Genomic DNA, 16,252 nt, shown 5'->3' with positions numbered 1-16,252 from the left:
CACGTGCAGAACCCAGTGCAACAGGGCCCTGACCCCTRTTAGACTAGGACACACCACCAAAATAAATATTATTGATAAAACCTCCTGCTTGTTTCAAAAGCATAGCAAGTAGCCATCACCTCAGCCGTATCTTCTCCAGTTCTTCACCTGAAATTAAGATGTTTGATTTTTTCCCAAGCTTGCACCAAACATTAAAACTGCTGTTTTTTCAGCAACACTCTGCCCCATGGCAGGAGAATGTTAACTGCCATTGATATCATTCACCAGAGGGTGGCTGCTTTCCTCAAGCTCTATCCCTCTCCAGTCTTGCAGCTTTAGAAGCAGCATTACCTTTGTAAAATCACTGTCAGTGACTTTTAGCATGTTTTCTTTCTCCATTTCTTCTATGACRACTCAGTGTCACATCCTCTCACATTGTTTTCTCTTGTCTTCTTCACTTGATGACACCTGCAAACGTGTTAATGGGCAATAGCAGAGACTTGGGCATGTATTTCATGAGCCCCACATCCTCTGCTTCGTGCAGGCTGAATTTTAATGTCCTTGTCTTCTGCAAGCAGTAGCTGGGCTCTAGGCAAGGGGACACTTCTATGCTGCAAGAGAAAAGAAACACTTTYACTGTATGAGCAAATCTGCCCATGAGAGTCAGATTCTGATCTCAGACTAACCCTTAAGTCACTCCACAGACTGAAAARGARAAGCTGTTGTACTAAGATGCTTTTATGCTTTTGAACTGTTTTTGACTCAGGAGATGAGTTGATGTGTATTATGTTAGACCACAAAATCAGTGTCCTTAGCCTGGCTTGGTTTGACCTTCAGAAATTCACATTTCACAGATTTCCCATGTGGCTCATGGAAATGAATCAACGATAGGACCTATGTGTTCACTTCCAGCACATCACATATTGCTACAATTACGATATCAATATTAATCTCTACTATTTATACAGGGCTGAATTCTATCTGCCCATCTTTGTATGCTTGAGATACCCTGGTGAGGAATGCACTCTGTGAGGGCCACCTCCACGGCACGATATAGGAGATCTGACATCTCAGTTTTCCCTTGGAGGCACCTCTCTTTCCAGTGTCTCTTTTCTGTCAGCTTACTTAACGTGTGACAGCCATTCTGATTTTCATGCTATCAGTTAAAAATGCAAAGGTAGGAGACCTTAACTCTGCCCTGCTTTCTGTGCAGAAAGCAATGAATTTACTTACAGGTCTTTGTCATATATAACTAGTTGAGGACTTGAACATCCCAGCAAATAGCTGTGCTATTTTGGAAGGACATATTCCCTATGTGGAAGGACATAASCTCACAAGGGAGATGCACAAAGCCCAGCACGCAAGGCCTCCTCACCTGATCACATTCCTATAAGCTCTTCTGCTGTCCTTGTCCAGACACAGTGTGAAGGGTCTCTGCTCTGTGCTCCTGATTTTGATGCTGTGTGTTCTCAACCTGTTTGCCACAGCCTGGAACAAGAGAGGAAGAAGAGCCCTGTGAAAGTCTCACTTCCCTTCCCTGAGCTGTGTTGTGTCTGATGGTGTAGGCACATGGGACATGAAAGGGACAAATGATGGCATTTTTCTCATTTTAACCTCACATTGTGGTGTGATGTGGACGCTTTAAAGAAAGAGGTGTCTCCTTCCCTTTTCCTGCAACCTCAACCTGGGTCAAAATTTGTGGTGGGCAAAGGCTGCAAAGCTTGGGATGTCAGATGTGAGGCCTGAAGGATAGGGGCCATAGCCAGTTCTCCTGTGCCTTGGTGTGTGTTGGGAGCCAGTATGGGCTGCTGCACCTCAATGCTTTCAAAAGCCACATGAAAATAATTCAGTGAGCATGCTGGCTAGCTGAGAACAGCAGCAGTCACTGCACATAAAAACAAAAAGCTTTCCCGGGGCATATGGTAAGGTCTAAATCAGTTACCCCACGTAAGGGGTCTAAATAGTTAGCCACGCTGGAAGGATGGAAATGAGCATTTCAGGTAGGACTTTCAGGTCCTGCCGAGATGCAGGAAAAGTGGAAGGCTGTTTGGGACGTACAGCTGTGGCACACACCGGAGCCACTGCAGTCACGCAGGCCAGGAAAGCTCCAGGCCCTAAGCCCTAAGCCAGGAAAGAGACACTGAAGATTCCAGGGCAACCTCAAAGCAGGAAGTCACAATAATATCTAGCTCCAGCCTGACTGCAGTGATACATTCCYGCAGGGCAATATGCTCTATATGCTTCAGTAAAGAATACGGTCCCAATTCCTGCAGCCCCTGTGAGATCTAGGGAGGACTCTGTGGCTGGACGTGTGGAGCTAATGGAGTTGATCTCAACTATGGACCCTTTACTGTAGCCAACAAAGCAGAACCAGAGGGACTATGGTTAATCCCRTTTCTCCACTTTGCTCCTTGGGTCACAGAATCAGCCTAGCAGTGGCTTATTCCTGGAGTGTCTGGATCTCCTGAGACATGGTCTAGCATGGTATTGACCAGCATGAGTTGCATTTGGGACTCTGGCTCAAAAAACTAGACTTTTCATTGGAAAATAAATCCAAAGCATCAATTGAGCAGAGCCTTCCCCACYCCACAGAGGGTTTCCCCCTTCACCATTGTCCTAGGGGCATTCCACGCATTGCGAGCATCACAGCTACTTACTGAGAACGACTTTCCTGACAAGTTGTTGCTCTTGATAATTTCAGTGATGTTCACGTTCAGGCACAYCAGTTCTGCAATAGAAGAGGCTTGTTAGCCTCCAACCATAGCGTGATCTCAGCTCAGCTCTGAGCAGGGCTGGTGCCACTGCTGTCACTGTGGCAGAAAACTTGTAGGATACTGATGGAGGCAGAAAATGAGCACTTTTCTCATCAGGCTCCACGAGGAGAGTGGATCATGCTCAGGGTAGAAATCTCGGTGGCTTTGCTTACAACAAGGTAAAAGAGAAAGGCTGCTGCAGGAAGAAGATGCTGCCAAGCCCAAACTATGGTCACACTGAACCCCAAGTTACAGTGAGTCTCCAGTCACATCACTTACTAGGAGATACAAAATCACAGACRGCACTAATTCAACGTGCACAGCCCAGGCACAGTCAACATTAACCTCTTCAAATGGTCAAATTTACTCCATAAAGGAGTATGGAACCCACCTTGGATCTCATCAGCAGGGATGGCTTTCATCACCAGAGCTGTGGAGCGTAGGGACATTGCCACCTCCTTCACCCGGTCACTCACCCCCACCTGCACAAAACACTCCGTTAAAGTCAGCCTAAGAGAGGAGCTAGGCCTAAAAGGGTTGGGGGAGTTGCTCTTTCATTTTTCCTAATTAGAAAGACACAAAGGAATCAGAAAGGAATACTCTGTGGGGAAAACCTGTCTCAGCTCAGAGACAGAACAGCGGCAGAACAGAAGGGAGATTTAGACTGCTGAAGCAGAGCAGTACACATCTGTATACTYGGTCCAGATATGGCACCCCCTGACAGCACAGTGCTCTTAGTGAGCATTCACTGAGCAAAGTGCTATGTGACCTGAATAAGGGGGTAGACTCTCAGGCCACGTCAGGAGTACGAACACAAAAACAAAAATTGTCTTTCACTGCTACAGGGTTCGCTAGCAGGCTTTGGAATGACCTCCACAGCCTCCATGTGCTCTTCTGATGTGCTATTCCAGAGGGAAGAAGKGGGACAAAAGCACTTTGGGGAGCTTCATGCCATGTTGGTGTCTCTGTGAGCGGAGGCATTTCAGGCTGCCCAGAGTCCCTCTTACCTTTTTGTACGTTACTGTGAGGTCTACACCAGGGCCATCCAATGTTACTTTCTTCTTGGACATGGCTAATTCTGCAAGAGGGGGGGAAGGATTGAGGGTTTGCTCATGCCAGTTCTCTGTATGAGCACAGAGAGGGGTCCTGTTGATGGAGTTACCAACAGCATGCCCGCTCCTCTCTGCTCTAGGTGTCTCTGGGCGTCCCTGCTTGAGCAGGAAGGTTGGACTAGATGATCTCTAGAGGTCCCTTCTAACCTTGAACATTCTGTGATTCTGTGTGCTCTGTCTCCAGAAGGAGCCAGGGCTCTGCTCACTCTGTTCTGCTATTGAAGTCAGAGATACAGCGAAGTGGACTCACTCAAGGGTGAGCTGCCAACCGCAATTGCAAGCATGCACTAGATCAGCACAGGAGGCCAGGTTTGCTCCACAGAAAGTGCCGGATGAGACATCTGTAAGGGACCAGCATACAAGCACCCATGTCCCAGCTGGCAGCTCCAAGAAGTAGAATTTCTAACAGGGGAAACATCTGGCAAAAAGGATGGGTTTTTATCCCAATTTATTCTCTTAAACAAAGCTATGATGCTGTTCCAACTCCAGTCTGTGCAGCCTGGAAGCATTCTGTCAGATTGGGATCTGGCTCTGAAGGGGAATGGGTCTCTCTGAAGGGGAAGGTCCACATTTTGCTCAGTATTGGAGCTCACACTTTCTGCAGAGCTGCAGAGCTATGTGTGGCAGGGACACCCACCTCTGTGGGGGTTGCTCTCCGGCATGCGGGTGCATAGCTCTGTGAGGAACACGTCCTCAGCTGGCTCCTGTGCTGGGTCATTGAAGAAAACCTGAAAGAGAAGAAGAAAAATCTCTAAGAGAGGCTCCTGCTCGTTCACCCTCTGGTGCCAATCTGGGCATGCGACTTTCCAGTGTGCCAAGTGTGGCATCTCCAAAGGGAAACTATGACCTCAGYAAGAGAGACTTTGGGCATGAAGAAAACTGGTTTTCTGGGATGGAGAGAACTGATTTTTGCATTGCTTTCTAAGGGCCAGAGAAGGCTTTGCCAGGAGAAGCTTCCAACAGAGCCAACAAGCAGTGTGTCTTGCCACAGGGTGTCACTGCTGACTCACAGATGAGCCTGTTCCTAATCATCTACTCAGAGGCAAAGGAGGTCATGGAGAGCCACTTTCCACACCAGCTGAGGGTGCTGACTTGGCTCCAAGGGAGCTAATGTCTGTTTTAAAAACCTACATCAACTAGTAACTTGAGGTTTATTTATTAATTTCTCTTCATGGACTTGTTTTGTGTAAAACATGAGGATAAAATCCTGGAGAGGCTCTCCTCATGGGAGGAGAGCAGGCTTGCATTAAGTTCCTGTGGGATTTCATTCTCACTTCCAGGAAGACTCTCAGGATCCAGAGAAAAACAATGTGGTCTTAACCCAAACAGCAAAGAGGACTCAGTGTTTCTAGGTGAAGCAGGATAAGGCTCTGTAATAGAGCACAGTAGGTTAGGTGTCTCTATCTGAAAACCACATCTGAAGTTAGTTCCTCTTCCCCTGCTTAAGTCGCCTACTTGCTTTCTTTCTCTTGATTTCTGTCTTGGAAGAGAAATGTGTGGACTAGAAATTCACTGAGAAAACAAAATGCCAAGCCACAGAAGCTAAGGACCAAGTGCTCCGAGGGCTTACAAGCTATAGACCATTAATTCAAGGCCTTGTGGTGCTCTACKAGCAAACAGAGAAGTTCTTACATTTCCTTGCAAGCCCCAGGTTTTTTTGTTCAAGTAATAGCTGCCCCTTTGATGCAATAGATTACCACACTGGCTATGGTCAGATTAAGAGATATGTGCTATGGTCCCACCCTAAGCTTTGAAGGGGGAAAGCTGCCAGAGAAGCAGAAGAGGGTTTGCTATTGCATGACCAAACACAGCAGTTCTTTGCGCTCGTATCAAATACTAGATCTCACTCTGACACCATTTCAGAGAAAAACTGGCAGGAAATAAAGACAACAGTATTTCAGGAAACACTGCAAAGTGTAGGAGGGAGTTGGCAGAGCCACCCAGAAGTCCTATTTGATCACACCATCTAAATTGGTGACCATAATAYGGGACCACTTGGAGGTCCCATACCTCTGGAGTGAGCCTGAGACCAGCAAAGCAGGAAATTCTTGGGCTCATGTGCTAATCCCAAGATTTGCTTTGCTATCCTGTATGATCCTAAAATAGTCTTCCCCGAATCATTGGCTCCAACTGAGCTGTGTTACACTGAATCCCTGGAGAAGCACATGGAGGATTTGGGAGGCTGTCAAGAASGGGGAGAGCTGGTCAGCACATAGATCTAGGTTAGATCAGCAGAAAGCCCTTGGAGCCCTTTGACTTTTACAGCTCCGTCAGCATTGAGGAGCGAGCCCTTGCAGGACCATGTGAAGGCACCAGACGAGTCACTCACCTTCACAGCATAGACCTGGAAACAGACAGGCTGGATGCCCATGCGGACGTAGTACGCGATCACATCAGTGAGGAACACGTCAGTCACAAGATGCTTACTTGGAGATGAAGGCTGAAGGGGAAAACACACTGTGGATCAGTCACATCTTAAAAACACTGACACAAAATCCCCTGAGTCCTCCCAAATAAATAATGAGCAACAACGCTGTTGCCCATGGCAATGCTCAGTTGGTCTGCGAAGACTCATCAAAGCAAACAGGGCAGGGGAAGGCTCACTCTCACCTACTTGCCCCTTTGTGGACGCTATCAATGGTGGATCAAGCTGCCAGGAAATGAGAGTAGGGGTATTTCAGCACAAGCCTCATTTACATTTTCTGTTTTGAAATTTGCCATTTCCTGTTCATTGGCCAAGAAAACCCCCATGGTAGTAAACAGGTCTTGTGGGCGAGGGCAGTGTGAGCCATGTGCACCTTSTGTGGTGACCAGGCCCACAACAAGTCTGCAGGGAGTAAACTTCTGCCTGAGGCGTGAAGGGGACTTGCAGGGCGTGAGCTTGTCCTTGGGTGTTTCAGGAGTATTTGGGGAATGCGCCAGGCTCAACAAGGGTGGGGGAGGTGGAAGGGTTTCCCTCATACCATGGTGGCCAGTTTGGGTATCATGTGGCACAGCGTGTTGATGTTGCTCTCGTACCACGGGTCAGCTTTGCCCAGGTAGCCAGCCACCTCGCAGAGCTCCTCATGGCCAGTGGCAGGGCAGTTCTGTGGGAAAAACACAGAGTTCAGAGGATAGCAAGTCAAAAGAGCCAGAGCTTTTCCCATGGAAAACCTTGCTAGGATCCAGAGGAGGCTGGGAAATGGAGCACTGTGAGCAGCAACCTCGTACTCAAAGGGCAAGGTGATGATGCCAGGCTGATTCTTCACAGTTCTGGCCATGACCACACCACCCGTAGTGCATTGCAGAGCCAGTCTCACTGATTATACATCATCTTATACATCCCTTTCCTTAGGAATCTTCCAGAAAACTCATTTCTGTTCTTCATAATGGGARAACAGGGGCATTTCCCTTCCCTTTTTAGCCAAAGTGATGCTTGCATTGGATGCTTGCATTAATGACATTAAATTCCAACAGAGGGTCAGTGTCCCTACTTGGTGCAGACAAGATGGCAAAGCATTTCTTGCAGCTATTATTTAGCAGATGCTCAAGAACAAGTTCAATTGAATAATTTAAAAATGAAACAAAACAAAAACTTGTTTTCATAATGGCACATTCATTGGRACTTAACTATTCTGACAAGCGTGCCTGTTTGTTTATAGCTGTCCTGGGGATTTCTGAGGGGAAGTGACTTGCCCGAGATTAAACTGCAAGGTCAGGGCTTTCAGAATTGAAACTGTAGCAAAGTCCTCAGAAAGAAGCAACAACTTTCCCAAAGTATTTGGGAATGTTCATTCTCTGCCAAGGCTCCCTCAATGCCCCTACAGCTGGGTAGAGCAGCAAAACTAAATACAATTTCTAATCCATTTCTAATTTCTAATCTAATCCAGTCATTCTTATTAGAATGTCTGGGTAAACCTGAAGATCTCTGGGCCTGAGGGATTCCCAAATTCAGCCTGTAAACCCAGCCCAGGAGACCTGAACTCACTCCCACTCATCTCACWCAAGGAATTAGACATTAAAAATATGTGAGTTCTTGTAAAACTTCATCATGCTCCTCCTCCAGAAAACACTGTCAGATGCTACTAGCCAGCAATAAGGTCCCCAGCCACAGGGACAGACTCACCGCCGTGGCCAACATATCGGGTTGCCCTGTAACAACCGGGATGTGGTAGAACTGCAGGTTCAGCTTTGGAGTCAAGAAAACTCGGCGTGTTTCTCGTTTCCTTGAAATGGAAAAATAATAGAGCTGTGTTTAAAGGTAAAGGTAGGCTCTAGGCTGTCCCGTCTTCACCTGGTTCTGGTCCCGAAGCTGCTACCTGCATTGACCCGCTGCCCAGCGCTTTGCAACGCTACAGCCCAACCCCGTCCCCTCCCGTCCTGGATGCTTCTGAAGAGGCTGAAGAGCATATGCCTGCATTGCCCTCCCCGTTTCCAGCCCGAGGAGCCTGGTGCAGGTGGACAGCAGTACCTCAAGGAGTGGTATGCTTGGGCCAGGCGCCCCAGGATGCGATCGTCCCCCAGCAGCACGATGCGGGCAGTGTGCCGTTTCTGCACAGGGGCCGTGGACTCCTCGGTGATGCCCAGCCTCCTCCGCAGCTTCGGCACTGGCTTCAGCCCAGGACTGCTGCAGCCTGCCTGCAGAAGGGCCACGCTGTCCAGCGGGGATGCTCTTTTCTTAATGCCACCCTTCCTCTGGAGCCGGGATTGCTCTGCCTCAGTGCTGCAAGGGACTACGGGCTCCTCAGCCGCTGTGGGCAGGTCCCGCTCAATGCCACTGTCAGTAGAGAGCACAGAGAAGCGGGTCTGCTTGCAGCACTCACAGTCCGAAATGATGTCGTGGATCTCAAAGTTGTCCAGTTCCTGGCTCAGCATGTCCGGCTCGCAGCTCTGGGACAGCGGGCGGATGAATAGCACCAGTTCCTTCCCTGGGGGAAGAAGAGAGCACGGGGTGGTCAAAGGYAGCATAGAGGAGTCACCAAGCGCTGCCCGTGGACTGGTGCAGGGTAGCCCTTCCTCTGGAAGGCAAATAAAGCCAAACACATGCTGAGCTCAAATTCTGCCTCCATTTCCYTATGCTTAGTCAATCATAGGGCCAACAACTTCTCCAGCAATTCTGAGAGGAGTTAATCTTTCCATTTTAGTTCCCATCTCATCACAAAKATGACTTAGTACCACTCAAAACAGGTGCCTTGGGCAGGATGCTTCTTACTGCCTCCTTCATCGGGTCTTCAGCTCTTCTTTGTTGCCCCTTTCCCTTCTCATGGCCCTTGTTTGGCCCTGGTGCCCCATGCTAGGCAAGCCAGGCGCAGTCAGCACCCGCCAGCCAGGAGCTTGGCTTATGTCTGAAGATTTGGGGCTAAATTACACATTCTGCCCATGATTCCCAGACTTGGGTTTAGTCCACATTTACCACAGTCCCCGACACGAGCACTCACAGAGCTGGTCATCTTCTGTCCAGAGGTGGAAGCTGATGTTGGGGTTGGGCAGAGGGATACCCTGGAGCTCTCCTAAGGGAGGGTTGCCTGGGGGAAGCAAGGAGACTTGTTCAAACAAGGGAGCAGCCAGCTTTCCCACCCAGATGCATGAACCCCTGTTGTACTTCGCTTTGGATGCTGGCTGAAATAACCACACAGATCCTCCAAGCCTTTCACATCCTGATTGCCTTCTGGCCACAAGCAGCAGGCCACTGCAAGGGGGTGCAAGGCCTCTCACCAAGAGCAGCGAGTCAAGAGGGAAACATGACTCCATTTTCACTCTAGCCTGCCCCAGTTTGTGCAAAGAGCTGTGGGAGAGGGAGATGTCAGTTATAATTGTGTATCTACCATGATACCAAGCCAGGACAGAGAGCTGCTGGATGTGGAAGGAGGTGGCAGAAACCAGGGTCCATCTCATCAGCACAAGGAGCAGYGCACAGCTTTTTCCCAATCTAGATCCTACCAGGACATATATTAGAACAACCGAGAGCCCTGGAGAACCTKTACCAGCTCCCTGATAGACAAGGACTTCCTATGGCACCTTTTGTAGGTGATGGACACGTGTCTCTGGGCCTCAGGGCAGGTGCACTAGCAGCGGGGATTGCCACAGTCTGTTGCCATGGCTGGCAAAACCACATAAAGTTTGTCATTCCAGAGCAGAGCTGTTAGGCTGGGTTGCTGCAAGGTGCCACAGTGAGAGGACAACCCCCTGAGCCCACTGATGAATATAGTGAAGGTAGATATGTTGTTGCTGGCTGGAAGATGAAGGGGAGGACACTGCAGCGAAGAAGGGGTCTGCCAGTTCTACCTGAGCCACTTCACTCCCTTTAATCCCCATGTTTAACCAGCCCAGTGCTCACCTGCCGACATGGAGCTGAGAAGAGCATGGTAAATCTCCTCCAGCCTCGCCACATGCTGGCTGCGATCCGCATTCACCTCGCTTCCTGCGCATTCGACTGCCATCACCACTTGCTGGAACCAGTGCTCTACTTCACTCATGGGCATGTCCTGTCACAGAGGGTCACTATTAACACCCAGAGTTGTGAAAACAGGAGACACTCAATGGACAGGGATGTGGGAAGGCACAGGACGGGGGAAGAGGGCAAATAAGACTTGCAAAAATCATCATCTTGCAGAAGAAGACACAAATATCCTCCTGATCCCAGGTTAGCCATTGAGGCCTGGCTGAGGGAGGAGAGAGGAGGAGTACTGGCCTCTCAAAGGCTTTTTCTCCACCAGGCTCACATCTCCAGGTTCACGTTTTCTCCACCAGGTTCACTGATGGGTCCTACCAGAGGTGACAGCTTGACTCACCAGCGCACAGACATGTTCTAGGAGGAGAAATGGCCCGTGAGCCCCTGCAAAGTTGTCTGAACCCCTTATCTGTGCTGCTCTACAGCTCCCCGAGGGACATCTGGGAGAAAACTCATTGAATATTTTCTGCTGGGATATTTTTTTCATTTCCAATATGAAACATCTCATTCCCAGATACCCTCCACAGTCATCTCTCCCATCAGGTGCTGGCAATCCTCATGGGCTGCCGAGTGCAAGTGACATTGGCAGCAGGACAAAAAGGGCTCCCATGCCTCTGTTTCTTGCTTGTACCCCCTTGCTGCAGCAGCCCTTTTATTTCTGAAGGATTTGAGGCTTTAATACTAGACTTTTGGGCTGCTCATAGCCCATCCCAAAAGCCGCACTGAGGCTAGAGGGGATGGTGACCAGCAATCAGGGACTGGGGCAGTTGCCCACTTGCTGAAAAACTGTTCTTCAGTCCCAGCAAGAGAGGGGCCTGCTAGAAATCCCTGTGTGTCACCGCAGAAATGCTGCCACTTACCTGCAGGCTTCTCCTCAAGCYGCCGATGTCGCAGCCCTTGACCAGGCTTGCCTGCATGGCATGGATGATCACGTACGACATGCATGTCCGGGGGCTCTGAGAAACCTGAGCAGCCTCTGTGTCACTGACCAGCGCATTGCAGATGGCTTTGGAGAGCAGCTCTGGATCTGCAAAGATGAAAACCCTGCACAGGGCAGGCAGATGGGGAGAAAGAGATGAAATCTGGACTCCCAATTACTGACATGGGGTGGGAGTGGGAAGTTTACAGCTCTAGTAGCCCTAAAGTGGGGCAATTGCACATGTTGCCTTTCTGTGGCCTGTCTCTCTCAACAGTGACCTTCCTAGGATCATGGGAACATCAGTGAACTTCCTAGGATCATGAAAATCAAATGAGACACAAACACAGTGTGCAAGCACAAAGCCTGTTTTAGCGAGTCAGAGGATACCWCTAAATTCTGTCCCCTCAAACCACATGCTGCCACGCAGCTTGTATCAAAATTGTCCTGCCCATTCTATGCAATATTAATTTAGAGTTCAGGAAGGAGACAGATTTTACTGCAAAATTAAAGTGCCGTAACAGAAATAAAAGTAATAACATGTTCAAGGACTCACTTTTCCTGATAAGGGTATGGGTCACTTTTAAGACTTTGTTCGGAAATCACCATTCTTTGGTACAACATACCTAACAAACACAAGGAGATAAAACACACAGATATCAGAGCATAAGAAATATGACACAATCCGCGAGAGCAGCTGGATGATGCTCCCAGGAGCATATCGAGGTTTGACAGTAGGTCTGTCAAATTGGTGAAAATATGTTGCTGAAGAGATCATGCAAGAGAGCCCAGAATCAGACACGGGGCTAAATATAGTCAAGGACAAAAACAGGCCACTCTAAATAAGAAAAACACTTCTATTCATGGATGATTTCCTGGATTTCCCTTCTTTTGTTCAGTGAGTTATGAGTTTGGGGGTGGAGTCAGAAGCAGGAGGAAGAGCCCCATTCCCTGGCTTCCCCAGCTGACTCCATACTGGGAAGCATCTGGGGGCACCATTTACATGGATACTAAGAGCACAAGGCAGGAAAATAGAGAAGGGAGAGCCCATATCCAGCCCAATTTGTGCAAGTATCCAACTGCTGTCTGCAATCATCTTATAAACCCCATGGTGCTCCCAAAGAGAAGCTGTTAGCTCAGATGGGATGAATCTCTGTTGGAGATGCCCAGCATCAGATTCAGTCTCTCCATATGGAACCATCCATTGAGCTAAAGTCAAGTAAGGTGAAGGTGGACCTTGGGGATCCAAACAAAACGTTTCCAGGGAAATGGCTTAGGTGATGGTGTTGGACTAGGACTCTAGCTGGGCACATCATCACACTTGTCTCCTCAGTGGTGGAGGGTGTGCAGCCACCTGGACTTTCACCTGCATGGATGACAGCTCAGGGACTGAAATCCATGATGTTGTCACCACAAAGACCTAGGCATTTCACTGTGCCATAGAAGGGCAGAGCAGAAAAGCCTATGTACCTGGGGCAATCCTTTCCATTTTTAGCCTGGCAGCATAGTCCAAACCAATGGTACAGAAAGGCTTGGGCAGGGTGAGCATCTTCTTACAGAAATCATACACCCGACTGCAAAGATCTTCAGAGATGCAAGGAGCCTGGAGAGAAAAAGAACCYGTTAAAGAGATGCCACAAGCAACGATCCCAAACAAGCTTCTTTTCCCAGGAGAAACACCTGTGTGGGCTGTGTGGGGAGGAGAGCTACACCCAATTCAGTCTGTGTTTAAATGCAATATATAACACAGAACCAATCCTTAAAATGTATCTGGAGACCTCCAGCAATGCACACTGAAGGACACAAGTACGCCTTTGGGCAGCGTTTGGATAGGTGCCTGGGCAAACAGGCTTTTTCCCCAATGTAACCAAACTATTGCCAGAAAAGAAAAGGGGGTCATTTGGAAGAATATGTCACTCCCATACACATAACAGGTGACAATGTCTCAGCCAAGTTTTCACTTGGCACAAGGGAAATGCATGGCTGACACTATCACTGCTATTTCTGGGCTTTACTGGGCACATATTGGGTGGTTTCAGCAGAGGAATAAGTACAGCACAGCAAAACACTTCGGACCAGCAAGGGCTGCCAAGTGAGTTCAGATGGTCCCTCTTGTGGCTTCTGAGTCCCCTGGATTTTATCCCAACAAGACCTCTARGTGGGTTACCTTTATCAATGCATACATCAGTGTATGCAGCAAGGGGATGATGTAATGTCTGTAGTCACCTCTTTCAGCCTGCAAGATCGAAAAAATAAATAAAACCAACGGTGAGATCCTCACACTGATGCCCTAGTGCTTAACAAGTTTTACTCCAGCATCTTTCTTCATGGATGACATGTTGATGGACCTGATCTAAATGGAACTGATGACAACAAAGCTTTAGAAATGGTCACTAAAACAAGCAGTGTTGAGTCGCYGAGACTAGCTGACGGTTCCCCAGAGCCCTGGAGGAACTCGAGCATGAAATTGCTGAATTATTATCTGTGGTTGGTGCTGATCACTCAGGGCTGCTACTGTGCCGGAAGAATAAAAAAAAAAAAGTGACACTAATTTCCAAGAAGAGCTTCAGGGAGGTGAAARGAATTACAGAGCAGGACGCCTGACATTCCTCCTGGGCAAAAAAAAAWAARAGCAGAAGAGCAGGAATAGAYAAAACATGGAGGAAATGACATGGCTTTTGTAGAGGAAAGCAGAACTCAATGCATCGGAGGAGTTTCTGAATCTACATAGATACGGATTATGTGGGTGCTTCTGACTACTGCAATCTAGAAAAGCTGCTTGATGAAGATCCTTCCTCAAAGGGCTGATAGAAGCTAAATTGCAATAGTGTGAGAGGGTCGCTCTGTAAATGGCTTCACTTAAAACGTGAGAAATAAAGATCAGAAATAATTGTCTGATTTTCCCAGTTGACGCYTGCACAGGAATCTGAGGGCTGACACAGGAATCACGTGGGCTGCCATGACGCAAGTGTGCAGCACAGCAGCATGCATGGAGCGGGGTGACAGCACCTGCAGAATGTGCTGAGCTACCTGAGGCACCAAGCAGGACCAACAACAGCTGAGGAAGGTCTCCCATCACAGAACAGCCACCGGTGAGAGATGTGCAAGCTGAGAAATGACAAGCAAGGCACACAAGGAGAACAGCCTTGGTTTTCAATGGGCAGTGATGGGCTTTGAGCTCTTGGATATTGAAAAGTAAGGCGGCACTCACCCTTTCCAGCTCTTTCACCAGGATCCCAACCAGGATGGAGCTGTTACTGGGATTCTGATCAATCTTTTTATGCAAGGTCCAGCGCAGCATCCCTAAGAAGTGAAAACCAAGAGAGAGGTTAGGATGCCAAGCAGAGAATGAGGGTTATGAGGGGTCAGGTTTAGGGTTTGAGACTGGGAATCGGGAGACCTGGGTACTATCTCACACTCTTGCTCCATAAAATAGCCGTTGCCATGTTCCACTGGCATCACTCTCAGAGCTAAACCAGTGCCGTGAGTCTGAATACATATTAATGTATATTAAATATAATGTATATACTGGAAATAGATAAGTAGGAAGTGGCAGGGCTTGGCCTTACTTCCACCAGGCAAGTATTACTATGGAGGAACTCTGGATCACAARCATTATCAGCGCATCTCAGGTTGGCATCATGTGGCCCTGGTTGGGGCACAGCTGAGGAGGGATTTCTGAGCTAAGCTCTCCTCCTTATTCCCTTRCTCCTAAAACAAATCCGTGTTTTGCAGTCCCACTCTTCTGTGTACATACGACAATATGGAATGAGGCTGTGAGCACGATAATGGGTGTGCACAAATGCTCTTGATATCCTGGGAGTGAGCAGCTACAGAAAAGTAAGACAAGGCAATGGTCTAGACAACATCTTAAGTTTACTTCCAGCCCCTGTGTCCTCTGCTGCTGTTTCTTACTGCCTGGTTTCACAGTGGCCCYGGGGAATCTGCAGCACCTGACTGCTGCCTGCCAAAAACTCACAAGTGGAGCGAAGACCATGAAGCTTTTCAGCTCTGTGGATGTCAAGGCTCAAAATCACATTTAATTAACTGCAAAATAATGCCATGTGTTCCAAGTGAAATCAATTTCTCCAATTACGTTTCCCAGTTGCTGGGTCCGTTTTATTTTTCATAGTAGAAACACGCAGGTTTCAAGYGACTATTAAGGAGCCCAGCAGCACACTGAGAAGCGATACACCCAGGGGGAGATATGGGGAAAGTGAGGCACAGACGTACCGAGCTAGCCAGGGCTGTGTGAGAGCTGGGAGTGGAACCAGGCTCCRTTCTTCAATGTCCCACCTCAGCGCTGGGTGAGCTGAGAGTGAAGGAGCCGCAGCAGAGGMGGGATGAGGTGCAGGGTTCACAGCAAAGCAGCACGCAGGGATGCTGCAAGGGTGACGGCTCGTGCTGGAGGGCTTTTCCTGCAGGGCTTTTCCCTTACCTCGGTCACACTGGAAGGCCGAGTGGTGTCCGTCCAGCTCTCGCAGCAGGGTCCGCACGCGGCGCAGCATGTCTGACTCCACCTCTGAGGACACCAAAGGGATGTGAGCAGCAGGACCAGCTCTGTGCCTGCACCGCTTGGAGACCTGCAGCAGTSCCCTGGTGGCCAAGAAGGCCAATGGGATCCTGGGGTGTGTTAAGAAGAGCATCTCCAGCAGGTCGAGGGAAGTGATCGTCCCCCTATACACAGTCCGGATGAGGCCACATCTGGAGACTGTCCAGTTCTGGGCTCCCCAGGACAAGAGGGATGTGGAGCTGCTGGAGAGAGTCCAGCGCAGGGCTATGAGGATGAGCAGGGGCCTGGAACATCTGCCCTGCGAGCAAAGGCTGAGGGAGCTGGGGCTGTTCAGCCTGGAGAAGAGGAGGCTGAGAGGGGACCCAAGCAGTGTGTACAAATACCTCAAGGGAGGCAGTGAGGAGGATGGGCCGGCCTCTTTTCAGTGGTAGACAGTAATAGGACTAGAGGAAATGGCCACAAACTGAGCACCAAAAGTCCCACAGGAACTTAAGGAAAAAATTSTTAAAAGTGAAGGTAACAGAGCACTGGAACAGGTCTCCYGGAGAA

General features: G+C 48.8%; 1 protein-coding gene across 1 annotated transcript; it reads right to left on the bottom strand.

The window, feature by feature from the left end:
- Positions 1 to 397: 397 nt before the first annotated feature.
- On the bottom strand, positions 398 to 15,679 carry PIK3R6 (phosphoinositide-3-kinase regulatory subunit 6). The gene is made up of 18 exons (XM_026051439.1): positions 15,629 to 15,679; positions 14,402 to 14,493; positions 13,358 to 13,426; positions 12,661 to 12,793; positions 11,747 to 11,816; positions 11,135 to 11,318; positions 10,161 to 10,308; positions 9,262 to 9,348; positions 8,295 to 8,751; positions 7,950 to 8,049; positions 6,808 to 6,930; positions 6,174 to 6,284; positions 4,482 to 4,572; positions 3,740 to 3,810; positions 3,124 to 3,214; positions 2,637 to 2,707; positions 1,355 to 1,467; positions 398 to 590 (listed from the first exon to the last, which is right to left on the bottom strand). The coding sequence occupies exons 2-18, from the start codon at positions 14,489 to 14,491 to the stop codon at positions 434 to 436; spliced, it is 2,166 nt and encodes a 721-aa protein (XP_025907224.1). The 5' UTR covers positions 14,492 to 14,493; positions 15,629 to 15,679; the 3' UTR covers positions 398 to 433.
- Positions 15,680 to 16,252: the final 573 nt, after the last annotated feature.

Source organism: Nothoprocta perdicaria, unplaced genomic scaffold (genome assembly GCF_003342845.1).
Source record: "Nothoprocta perdicaria isolate Ctin4 unplaced genomic scaffold, notPer1 scaffold_75, whole genome shotgun sequence".
Taxonomy (NCBI): Eukaryota; Metazoa; Chordata; class Aves; order Tinamiformes; family Tinamidae; genus Nothoprocta; species Nothoprocta perdicaria.
Note: the sequence above shows the minus strand (reverse complement) of the source record. Positions and strands in the feature narration are given on the sequence as shown.